We start from the raw sequence: 11,831 nt of genomic DNA on the forward strand, positions 1-11,831 counted from the left end.
TGCCTCAGAATAACCCTGCATAAAGTATACAATATCTCTGAATTTGTTGCCTCTATAGCCATAGATTACACAAGCTTCATTAATGAGTGCTCATACTCGCAACGTAGTTGGCAAAAGCCAAATCAATGCTTTGGGTCATTTTTGTCCAAAGAATTTGGTAACTTCCCGCTTTTAATGCTTAAATGAAAACTAGCACAAATGATTTGATCAATCCCCCTGGGCTTCTTCTTCAAGTACCAGGAAATAAAAGGAAATCACTCAAGAGGAAACACAAAGCAAATAAGTGAACCTATCAGGCTCATTGCAGCCGAGTCACTGACGTGCGCAGCGCGTCCTAAATCAATATATTTTTTACCAAGAAATGGAAATGCTATGCCAAAGTCAAAGCGGTGTAACCCTACACCATAATTATTAATTCCCAGCACTCCCAGTACTGAACAGTTTCAAAACCACAACCAACACAGGAACAAAAGAAATGAGTAAAGCTTTCTCTTTGATCAGCTCAGAGCAGCTCAGTTTCTCAACACTGAACAATCACCTCCGTGTCTGCACATTTTTCATGTCACACTCCAAAATAATGAAAAACAATCTTCTTTATATCCAAGCGAGTTTGCTCATATTCCGATGTGACTGCTCTTGAAATCAGCCGATCATTTATTTCAATCTTTTCTTCAAACTGATAAAAAAGATGAAAAAAAAATCCTACCATCTGTGAAACTGCTGCATCTGCAGCCCTCTGGATTGCACCCTGAGGCCCAGGCCTTGTGAATAGCTGCCCTGAAGTAATAACAGCTCCATCTGTCCTTGGTAGTAAAAGTAATTTTTCTAAGCAGCACTGAGGTCCAGCGTACCTATAGGAAGGCTGAGCATAGGCACCGAACAGATCCTCTACTCACATCACTAAAGAAAACCGCATGAATGCGACCTACACTTTTATAAAAGAGGTGCAGAATGTAAAAGAAATGGAGACAGAAGCCATGGTGGCCTGGTGGCTGCTTAACAATGTGTTTAAGTGCAAAAAAAAAGAGTTTAGTGTGTGTGTGTGTGGGCACACGCATGTGTGTGCAGATAAGCACTCAAAAACATACGGCCGTTTTAATGCTCGAAATTCATTATCTGCCCCAGGAAGTGTCTGGCAACGGGAGGAAAGTCAGAGGAGGCACTGATAGGATTGATGAAGGGAAACTAGAGAATTAGAAAAAGAGGAGTGGAGCTCACTGGACCAAAATAGTGTGTGTTAACGTGTTCGGGCCATCAGTGGGTAAGAGAGACGGATGATTCAGCGAGATGAGAGAGGAGGTGTCATTGACGTGGGGACACGGCTGGTATGAGGCGTTAATCACACAGCATGAGAAATTCAAGAGACCATCTGCATCACCAGTAGCCTTCTCAAACCTAAGGATGAATCATAAAACCATTACATAAGTCATGTATGTGACAAGATGGGTAAAGAGTGAGCCTCCATCAAACATCTTTCCTTTTGACTTGACCTTTTTTAATTGATTTGAATAAAATAAAGCAGAGCCGACTCGCTCAATATTCCATACATGCTGTGCATTATGAAGTTGTTGTGTACGTACATGTGTACACAACTGTAGTACTCGTATGAAGGGGGGGAAAAAAGTGAGAGGGAAAAAAACCAACCTGCCACCTGCTTGATGACGTATCATCCATAGCAACTGTTGTTTTGATATAGTGTTTTCTGGGAAACTAATCAGACGCAGACCTAAATAATCAGGTTAGAGCAGCAAGGGTCATGGGTCACATCAAGACTTCACTTCTGCAGCTGTCAGCCTCTCGCATAAGTGAGGAAATGGCTGTGTATACATGCACAGTCAAACACCCTTTATCACATTTGAAATAACACGGGATTGAGTTGCAAGTCGCGCTGGAGGGAATGGTTTCTACTTCCTGCTTTGGACTTCATGTTTCCATATATTATTTAATCATAACTGTTTATCTGACTGCCTGTCCCTCAGGGATTTGAACTACAACGATCTGCAGGAGTTTCCTGTGGCCATCAGGACATTGAGCAAACTTCAGGAATTGTGAGAGCACTCACACACACTCTCTCACACTCACACAAACCCACCTGCCTGACATGACTATCATGGCTGCATTATCCCGAGTAATCCCGTTAAGTGTTTTAATGTGGCACTCGGATATAATCTCTCTCGCTTGAAGCAGGTGTTGCCTAGGATCCCCCGCCACACACACACACAAACACGCTGGTCTGCACGTATGCACACAGTGTTTTTCTTCAGCTTCAACAGATGTTCGCAGTGTGAATGTGTGTCAGCGTGCGTGTTTACATCTCATTTATCCAAAAAAATGCTTTTCAGCTGTGCAATGGCAGGTGCAACATGAGGACATCTGACTCCACTCTTGCTCACAAACACACCATTTAAAAAAGAACAACTGACAAATGTATGCAAAATCAAACATGTTTAGCGACTAACAGCAGGTCTCTATATTTACAGAGGATTCCATAACAACAATATCAAAACCATCCCTGAGAGGGCCTTTGCAGGAAACCCTCAGCTCCAAACTATGTAAGTTAATGCTGCAACAGATAACTGCGATTTTATGACAAGTCATCGTGCACAAACACTTCTATATCACAATTTCTGTATTTCTTTTCTTGAAGTCATTTCTACGAGAATCCCATCCAGTTGGTGGGGAAATCCGCTTTCCAGTTCTTACCAAAGTTGCACACACTGTAAGTATGCGGCTAGTAGAAGCAATTCCAGTGAGTTAGCCTAAACACTGTTTAAATCATTCTCTATCCCCGGCAGTGAAAGTTGAGTGGACGTGTGTAATGTCCTTCTGAATGATGTTGTGTTAGTGTATTTCTGTGCTGTGCACTGATGTAGTAAGCAAGAGTGTGCTGTAAGAACATGTTGAATAGTGTGACTTATGATGTCTGTTGAGACAGCCAAAACAGCCTGTGTTGATTTTGGAGGAAAAGTTTGATGGCTTGAAATGAGCTGTTAGACAGGGCCTGAGTGTGTGTGTGTGCGTGTGTGTGTGTGTGTGTGTGTGTGTGTGTGTGAGTCAGACAGGGGGAAGAGAGGGGAGGAAAGAAAGAGACTTTTCTGACCCTGTTCTCTGTGTTCGTTAACAGCTCCCTCAACGGAGCAACCCAGATTCAAGAGTTTCCAGATCTGAAAGGAACCAGCAGCCTGGAAATTTTGTGAGTGTCACCCAAGTCAGATTTTCAGCGTTATTTGGCGTGACGGCAATAACTGACACGAGAAGCACAGAGGATGAGCAAGAGAGACACAGAGGGGCGGCAGTCATAGCAGAAATGATTTGGACAATTACACATAATCAAAATGATTCAGCTGTCTCTCTATCCACTCGAAGGAAATGCTTTAATACATGAATTCTGATCTGTCGTCGATCAGCTGACCAATTAAGTCATATATGTAATGGTATATGTTTTGGCTCCTTGTCCATCTGCAGAATACGCTGCTTCTGTCAGCATTCACGTATGTAGTCACCAGCAAGCATGTTCCACTGGCAGCTACACGTGACTCCCCCGTCCTTCACAGATGAAGGGCACCTTGCTGTAATCTCCCAGAGCTGTCTCTCTGTGGCGGACTTTGACAGTGACACCTTCCCTCCTCCAGAGCCTTTTTGACTAGTCTCAGCCATTATTCACTTCAGCCGTCTTCCAAAGTCTAGCAAGAGATTTAGTAGTGCTGAACTCAGCAGTAAATCCCTCCTAAAATCTCCCAGATAGATCCCAAACATTTAATAATTCATGGTTATCTGGCACTTGAAACCAAGCTGAACCTTTTATCTGTTTCTTCTGTGCATTTTTCTTCTGCTGCTAAACAACAGACTGAGAAAAGAGATGGTGCTAAGACAGTTTTGGCCCCTGTCTGACTGAGTTAGGCTCACCGGACCAGCGGCTCCTCTCGCCCGCTCGCGTTTTAACAATGACCATAGAATCTTCCTTGTCTCTACAGAACGCTGACTCGAGCCGGACTCTCGGCCCTCCCTCCGGATCTATGCGAGCAGCTGCCTCGCCTAAGAGTGCTGTAAGTATACATGCATGCCGGGGGGAAGAGGGGAGGTAGAAAAAAACAAAGCAGATACCGACTGAGCTCCGAAGCATTTGTTTAATCACTTTACTGTGAAATCCAATCACCCATCCGACTCACCCACAAAACCATTGTCCCATCATACACGCAGAGCTGAACGCACACCCAAATAACCTCGCCGAGGCCGTGATTTCCCACGCTCAAATCCGCAGCTGGTCACTGTTTATGTGCTTTGTGTATTGTTGCAGGGAGCTGTCCTACAACCAGATAGAGCATCTGCCCAGTTTTTACCGCTGCTCGTCGCTGCAGGAGATGTGAGTAATTCAAACCCCGACACCACCACACGCACCACGGGCTCAAATCTCAGGGTTGCACATTTTATATGTGCTGTGTGTGTGTGTGTGTGTTTCTCAACAGAGGCCTGCAGCATAACCAAATCAGGAGGATAGAGTCGAGCACCTTTCAGCAGCTCACCTCTCTGAGAGCACTGTAAGTCAGGTTTGGCTCCTTTCTTCGCCCCTTCCTACATTATCTCATGGACAGAAGCATTCGGCGGATTAAAATTTGACAAGATTCTGGGAAGATATTATTCTCTCCATTAAACTGCTTAAGCTTTCTCTCCATCCATTTTTACTCCGTTTCTTTAAATGTTTCAGAGATCTGAGCTGGAATTTGATCGAACGGATCCACCCAGATGCTTTTGCATCCCTTCAGTCCTTATTGAAATTGTGAGTATACGCATGACTGTCGCTGAGAGCCCTCATCCACCCTCCATAGCATCATCAGCATGAGTGATTTGTTTTTAAGCTTCAGAAGGGAACGTGAGAGTGCGAAAAGACAGGCCTTTTTTGCCCCCCTAAAACAAAAAACAGTGAACTCCAACAGATAATTTTGGCCAAAACTCACCCTTTTCCCTCTATTTCTTCTTGCGCTGATTTCAGGGACCTGACTGAAAACCGGCTGAGTTCAGTGCCTGTCACAGGTTTAGGCGGTCTCACCCATCTCAAACTCAGAGGCAACGCGGAATTATATGACGCCTTCAGCCCCGATCATTTTCCCCGTATGAGGTAATACACACACACTTTTCCAATTATCTCTCCAACATGATTTCCTTTTAATACCTTCAATTTACCAAACACAGGCAGTGTTGACAGTAAGCTAATTACTGCAAGAACCCTCTTTCTTTTCTTTTTTTTGTGAGAGCTTTCTATGAAAGACTCTATGGGTTTCAAAATGAGAGGGGACGGTGGTGAGCGGCGACGTCAACATTGCTAAAGATCTTCATCAACACAGATCTCCTGCCAAAAACCTTCGTCAAAATCATAATACAGCTCATGCTTTACTGTTCACATGATGTCAAACGCTACAGAAACAAGATAAATACAGCCCAGGACTTTCATGTGAATATCTAATACCGTGTTCAAAACCTAAGCTTCAACTCTGACGGATTGGTGTAAACCTTCCTCAGGACATCCGCTGTAGATTGGTTTTTTTTCCAGCAAAATCATTGTATCTTCTTTCTTGCAGGGTAATAGAGATGCCATATGCCTACCAGTGCTGCGTGTATGGTTCCTGTGACAGCTATAAACCGGCCAGCCAGTGGGACGCGGAGCAAGGTCACGTTGATGAGGATCTCCACAAGAGGACGGCGCCCATGTACCCGGTCCATGTGGACGCGCACTGTAAGAAAATGGAGAATAATGTGATATTTTCACAAGTCTACAAGTCTTCACGCTACACATGTGCAGATTAAGCTCTCTGACTCGAAGAAGTTGGAACCTAAAAGAAGCATTTTTGACACCAACAATGGTTCATTCCAGATGACCCTGACCTGGAGGAGTTCCAGCTAGAAATAGAAGAATCCAAACTACAGGCCAGTGTCCAGTGCTCTCCTACCCCAGGTAAGTGAGGCTGTACTTTGAGAGGGTTAAATCAAATGTTGGGATTTCTTTTATTGTGTCTGAGATTGTTTCGATTCACGGCTGATGAGACGTCTCTTTGCAGGTCCTTTCTGTCCCTGCGACTCGCTCTTGGGCAGCTGGCCCGTTCGCGTAGGCTTGTGGTTCATCTCCTTGGTGTCTCTTCTGGGGAACTCCCTTCTGCTTCTGTCCCTCTTCAGCTCGCCGGGCTACCTCTCACCGCTCCGCTTCACCGTGGCCTGCATGGGGGCCTCCAACCTGCTGACAGGCATGTGCACAGGAACCCTGGCCTTTGTGGACGCTCTCACCCTGGGAGAGTTTGCTGACCACGGCGCCCGCTGGGAGGCGGGGTCTGGCTGTCAGGCGACAGGCTGGGTGTGGGTGTTTGCGTCCGAGGCGAGCGTGCTGCTGCTGACTCTGGCAGCTGTGCAGTGCGGCGTGAGTATGACGTGCGCCCGTGCCTACGGAAAGTTGCCTTCCCTTGGCAGTGTGCGGACATGCGCGCTTTTCTGCCTAGTTCTTTCCCTCGCCCTCGCTTCTCTGCCACTGGTCGGAGTGGGGGAGTATGGGTCCTCACCTTTCTGCCTGCCCTCGCCGTTGCCACCCCCCTCCTCTCGATTGCCATCCTCGCTGGGCTTCTCCTTAGCGCTCATCATGATGAACACTCTGTGTTTGCTGATAGTAACAGGCTCATATATCCGCCTTTACTGGGATTTACTGCGGGGAGAGTGTGATGGCCTGTGGGACTGCACCATGATCAAACATGTTGCGTGGCTAATATTCACCAACGGCCTCCTCTATGTACCGGTAGCTTTCCTGTCTCTGTGCTCCCTCCTCGGCCTTCTCTCCCTGGGGGAGGAGGTGCTCAAATCAGTTCTTCTGCTTCTCCAGCCACTACCTGCCTGCCTGAATCCTCTCCTGTTCCTCCTTTTCACGCGAGACCTCTCCCAGTTTTTCCTCTGGCCTTATCCAAAAGAGCGCCCAAAGTTACGCAGGGACCGTACCCTGGACTCTCTGGTTTCTGTGGGGACAGAGAAGAGCTCCTGCTCTGACTCATCTACGCTGGCCGAGTCCGAAGTTCTCTACAGCGCTGCGCCCGCTTGTCACTCCCACCGAGATCACGTCCGGTTTTCCCAATCCTCCGCCGCCTCGTCTCTTCTCCTCATCCCTTGTCAGATCCCCACAGCCAGAGACAGAGAGAGGGGGAGAGACCAAGAAAGCTTCAGCGACAACTGCACAAAGAGCTTGGATCCAGACGTGACTCTGAACACTTGTAACTCTCAACATCGTTCTACCGCGAGCTCAACTCATCTGTGAGCCCCCGCACAAGGACTCAAGGACTGTCAACGGACCAGTCACACCAAGACCTCTCCGACAAGCATCTCAGATCGGGTCCACAAAGACAGTAGAATGTGAGAACATCAAAACTCTCAATGGTTCTGATGAAAAGAACATGATCCAGTGGAGTGGAATGCACCAATCCAGGACTTGTATGACAAAAGAAATTATGAAAACTGCATGGAAATAAATAGCAGCTGACAAATCAGATGTTTAGCCGGGGTGGATTAGAAACAGTAGAATTGTGATGTTTATACTAAAATGTGATAAGTCAAGATTAGCGGTTACAATTTGAGTGTTTGTATTTTAAGTGGCGTGACCGTATAGATTTTTCTATTGCATAAATCTATATTATAGCTAAGGCTTTCAAAGAAAGGGAGTCGTCATAAACGGCGAAAAGTTTCTACCAGAGTAAGCTAACATTTTTTTTCAGATTTTTTTTTAGGGCTTTTTTTTTAATGTGCAAAGTTGTCCTAAAGAAATGTTACTCTTTGCATGCCGGTAAGATGGAGCAGGAGTCAGACCGCACATTTATAGTAGTTTACATAAATTTTGTCTTAAATATGCAACATTGGAGGAGAGCAATTAAACAGCCATGGGGGGGGGGGGGTCTCTTTCAACACACATTAGAATAGGCTACCAACATGTACATACGATGTAACTACCTCTGAACTACCATGGTATTGACTCACTACAGCATCGTGATGTTCGTCTCCCTTTTATATGATTAACAGCAAATATAATATTTTATATGTTTAAAATAAACCTGTAGTTTGTAAAAATGCTATTTTGGATGTACATAATTTGTATACAACTGCTATGCATATGTTTGAATAAAATTATCTTCATATTAAATATACAAAATAACCATTGGACTCATATTAATATGAAAAAAATGCAATTTAATGCCACATAAAGGCATCCTGTGTCTTACAATGAGCATTTCAAATTATAAATTCACTTTAAAAATCTTTATTGAGGCAAAATCAATCTATAGATATACAGATTTAGATAATGAAATAGAAAACAATATTTGCATTAAAGCTGGTGGGAAAACTGATAAAAACAAGGGAATTAGAAATTACAAGCAGGATCTCTTTGCTGCTTCTCCCTCCTGGTGCGCAGTCAAAGCATCTCGTTTACGAGATGAGGTTTTCCTCTCCTCAATGTTTTCTTTGTTGTCCTCCATCACACCCTGAACAAAGACACAAACAAGGCATTTTTGTGAGAATGGCCCAGTTTCATTTTCAAAATACACCGTTAACTTTAGAATTCATTAAAGAGAAATCAAACCGCTTCAATGCAATTGATAATTGTGCGTGACCACAGCCCCACCTTGTGGGTAAATGAGCTACTACAAGGAAAATATCGCCCATCACTCAGGAATTACGGTAAGTCAAATAATAGATAGTTTGCCAGGAATTCAGACAGAAAGAAGAGAGACTCACTTTATTCTGCTGAACAGCGTGCTCTTGGGTACACTTTCTGGCCTTCTCCGTGAACAGTTGTTTGTTGTATTTGAACTCTGATGACTGCATTTCAGAAAAGTGTGCTTCCAGTTATACAGCATGTGGTGGACACACATTTATATTGGTATATCTCTCAGTCAGCTTCCCAGGTAGGTTTGCATCACAATGGCAACAAGATCGGTGGTACTCAAAGACAGCAAAGTAGCAATTTCCAAAAGACAAGGACGTTGTGTTCTATTCTCATCATTATATTGAGAAAAAACAATTGTCTCCATGCTGTTTTCCCATAAATCGTATGGCAAAACACACATAGTGTGAATAAAAACAATGAAACACTCACTATATCAGCCATGAGGGGGTCATCTGGGTTTGGCTCAGCCATGAGCAGCTGAATGGAGGTCAGAACTGTGGAGATGTTTAACGAAGGCCTCCAGGCACCCTTTAAAAAGGTGTTAATTGCTACGTCATTCTATTATTCATTGATATAGTCTCAGTCACTGCAGAAGGAGAAAACTCAGGACCAACCTTTGGTGGAAGTTTGAGAGCATCGTGGCAGATACGTCCCGAATTGTCAATGTTGGGGTGGTAGATGGGGGTCAAAAACCGTATGTTGGGAGGCTCGAATGGATAGCTAGAAGAAAGATTTATCTGGTCAGTATCATAATCTTTATAACTGAACGGCAGGTTAATAATCAATGCCAACATTAAATTAAATACCGCTCAGGGACTTTGATCTCTAATGTAAAGATTCCGCCTTCATATGGAGTCTCGGTTCCACCAACTATCTCTGCAACACAACGGGAAAGCAGAAGCTTATTTATTAGATTGTTAGGTTAAAGTTGTTAAAATTGCAGCACCCTGTCAAGCAATGTCGCCTTTATTATTGTTGTGAGGGTGTGCGGGGATACTGACGGGCCCGGAGCTCGTCGAGCCGCTCCTCGGTCTGCCAACAGGTTATCCCCGGAGGAGGCTCGGTGCTGAGCATCTGCAGTTCACGCTTTAAACGAGAAGTCCTTTGCATATTGCTAATAAAAGAAAGAAAGAAAGAGTTAGATACAGTTTAAGGCAATACATGACACTCAAATCTAAAAGGATTTCTCGCTAGCAGCATCGATGCGACAAGGTTTCGCTTGAATATGTCAACGGGTTGACCACCCAACGACCATTTTCGACATGGTTGAAACAGTTTATTGCGTATAAAAAGAGAGCCTTACTTGTCAAAGAATAAAATCTGAGAAAAACAAAGAGTTTTGGATTTCCCTCTCTGGACGACGGCGCTTTTCTTCTTCTTCGCTTCCTAAAATTGCTGCTGCCGCCATCTGGCGATCGGGAGAAGAAGTGATTTACCAAACTACAGATTATCGAGGTTGTCATTTCAAGGTAATAATACAAATACTGATCAAATTCATAAATTATTCTGTTATTTGAATTATTCCATCCATCTTCTACTTCAGGGAAGTGTCTTTGCAGGTCTAACATTGAGACAATTCACCTATTCCCCTGGCAAAAGCATCTTCAACATATAATTCATTCCAATAATAATAGTAATGACAAGGATAATACAACTTGTTGGGGCAGAGCATATAATCATTTAAAACTGACATTAAATGAAAAATAGAATAAAACACACACAGTCTTCACCACATTTTAATTGCCTTTGGAGGCAGTTGCAAAGATGACTTGATAAGCAACATCTTTATCACATTTGTCTTCCATTCTGACATCAATGAAGCCAGAATCTCTCAGAGCTGCCATGTAGGCATCCGGGTGCCAGTTTTCCCCTGAAAACAGATTCTTTTTACCTGCATCAGTGATGCGGGACAGAATTAGCGTGGTCACCATCCGACCTCCTGTGGACGATCATGAGATGCAAACAAAAGTACAGAAATGCCCATTTAAAAAGAGGATGAGGCCTTAATTGTAACGATATCCACAAGTGTTGTCGCTTCCCACCTGGTTTCATTACCCGGTGGATCTCTGCACCTCCCTTCCTGAGATCAGGCCAGAAGTAGTAGCAGTTACAATGGAATACTTTATCCACGCTGTTGTCTCCCAGAGGCATTGCTGCAACATCACAGTGGTGTAGGGTCAATTTACCACTGGCCACAAGATCCTTAAGTCTCTTACTTGCCATCTACAATTAAAAAAAATAGTTTTAAAATACTGCTTATAATAATATCATCACAATGTCATACACAACAGACTTCCACTGAATAAAAAAATGCAGGAACTCTTTTTAGACTCTCAGTATTCTCTCTTCACCTGATGCATGTATTCAGAATAATCCACCCCTATAAGGTGCCCCCTGGGCCCTGTGAGCATTTTAGCTGCAAACTGCAGACCGAGTCCTGGACCATGACCCAATTCCAGGACTGTATCTCCGGGTTGAATCCCGCAGTGCGACACGGCTCTTTCCTCAACGATCTGATTGTTGACTTTGAGGAACTTACTGATCAGCCATCCGGCCACAGATCGCGTTGGCCGACCCAGTTGTTGCGATATTTTTTCAACCCACATAACTGGTGAAAGAGGAGATATGTGCACATCTTAATAACGGTGACTGCGAAACCATTTGTATCAAAATGATTATTTTGAAGGTTCGTGTTATATATTATAATATTTATTTGGAGTAAACCTGAAATGTCTGAAGGAACTCTGCTTAAATTACGCGTGGACACACGCCGGCTCAAGCTGACGTGCCAATTGTCATTCGGCATTTAAAAGTTTTAATCCAAATACACCATGGCGACAAATACAGACAAGCGTGGCCGATATTACACAAACTCTTACCTGGTTTGTCGCGGTCTGATCTAGGCAGAGTTGTTACGGGGGCGGAGGGTTGTTTTGAGGAGGAGCAGCGCACGCGTACTGCTCTGCTGTTTTTCAATGTTGTACATTATGTATAATTGTTTGTAAGTATAATTGTTGTAAGTATATTTTCATATTTCTAATGCGAAAAGGGAAAATCCCCCCTCTTCCTCATAACCTGTTCCACCTCTGATGTTTGTTCCGCTGCGCAACTGAAACCGCAGTTTGGGGAACTGCGCCAACTCCAG

At 44.1% G+C, this 11,831-nt stretch overlaps 2 protein-coding genes across 8 annotated transcripts in view; one reads left to right on the forward strand and one right to left on the reverse strand.

Annotated features, from left to right (window-relative positions):
• LOC130530585 (leucine-rich repeat-containing G-protein coupled receptor 6) overlaps nt 1–8,173 on the forward strand; it is a 32,094-nt gene extending 23,921 nt beyond the window's left edge. Inside the window, exons 7-18 of the mRNA XM_057041888.1 lie at nt 1,980–2,048; nt 2,481–2,552; nt 2,648–2,719; nt 3,125–3,193; nt 3,975–4,046; nt 4,298–4,363; nt 4,467–4,538; nt 4,706–4,777; nt 4,991–5,116; nt 5,577–5,731; nt 5,870–5,950; nt 6,054–8,173. Of these exons, the coding sequence (XP_056897868.1) occupies nt 1,980–2,048; nt 2,481–2,552; nt 2,648–2,719; nt 3,125–3,193; nt 3,975–4,046; nt 4,298–4,363; nt 4,467–4,538; nt 4,706–4,777; nt 4,991–5,116; nt 5,577–5,731; nt 5,870–5,950; nt 6,054–7,285 (2,158 nt within the window). The 3' untranslated portion in view covers nt 7,286–8,173. The remainder of the gene's footprint in view (nt 1–1,979; nt 2,049–2,480; nt 2,553–2,647; nt 2,720–3,124; nt 3,194–3,974; nt 4,047–4,297; nt 4,364–4,466; nt 4,539–4,705; nt 4,778–4,990; nt 5,117–5,576; nt 5,732–5,869; nt 5,951–6,053) is intronic.
• An 89-nt stretch (nt 8,174–8,262) lies between these two features.
• Nucleotides 8,263–11,754, reverse strand: LOC130530610 (ubiquitin-conjugating enzyme E2 T-like). Of its 7 annotated transcripts, none has more exons than XM_057041936.1 (11): nt 11,566–11,754; nt 11,226–11,294; nt 10,729–10,909; nt 10,578–10,625; nt 9,990–10,094; nt 9,688–9,800; nt 9,493–9,562; nt 9,301–9,406; nt 9,116–9,214; nt 8,755–8,838; nt 8,263–8,501 (listed from the first exon to the last, which is right to left on the reverse strand). In XM_057041936.1, exons 6-11 carry the CDS (start codon nt 9,794–9,796, stop codon nt 8,388–8,390), a joined length of 582 nt encoding a protein of 193 aa, XP_056897916.1. In that variant the 5' UTR covers nt 9,797–9,800; nt 9,990–10,094; nt 10,578–10,625; nt 10,729–10,909; nt 11,226–11,294; nt 11,566–11,754; the 3' UTR covers nt 8,263–8,387. The 7 variants fall into 7 exon arrangements, with proteins under 7 accessions (XP_056897916.1, XP_056897918.1, XP_056897919.1 ...); XM_057041938.1 differs by lacking the exon at nt 11,566–11,754 and adding an exon at nt 11,411–11,558; XM_057041939.1 differs by lacking the exon at nt 11,226–11,294.
• Nucleotides 11,755–11,831: the final 77 nt, after the last annotated feature.

This window comes from Takifugu flavidus, chromosome 8 (assembly GCF_003711565.1).
Source record: "Takifugu flavidus isolate HTHZ2018 chromosome 8, ASM371156v2, whole genome shotgun sequence".
NCBI classification, from domain to species: domain Eukaryota; kingdom Metazoa; phylum Chordata; class Actinopteri; order Tetraodontiformes; family Tetraodontidae; genus Takifugu; species Takifugu flavidus.

What these genes read in the sequence shown, in the direction of transcription:
- LOC130530610 (XM_057041934.1), bottom strand. Translation starts at nt 11,492, where the DNA reads ATGCCGAATGACAATTGGCACGTCAGCTTGAGCCGGCGTGTGTCCACG. An exon ending in ATTCTGAATACATGCATCAG is followed by an intron (nt 10,910 to 11,037) that starts GTGAAGAGAGAA and finishes TTTTAATTGTAG; the next exon opens with ATGGCAAGTAAGAGACTTAA. An exon ending in CCACCGGGTAATGAAACCAG is followed by an intron (nt 10,626 to 10,728) that starts GTGGGAAGCGAC and finishes GATCGTCCACAG; the next exon opens with GAGGTCGGATGGTGACCACG.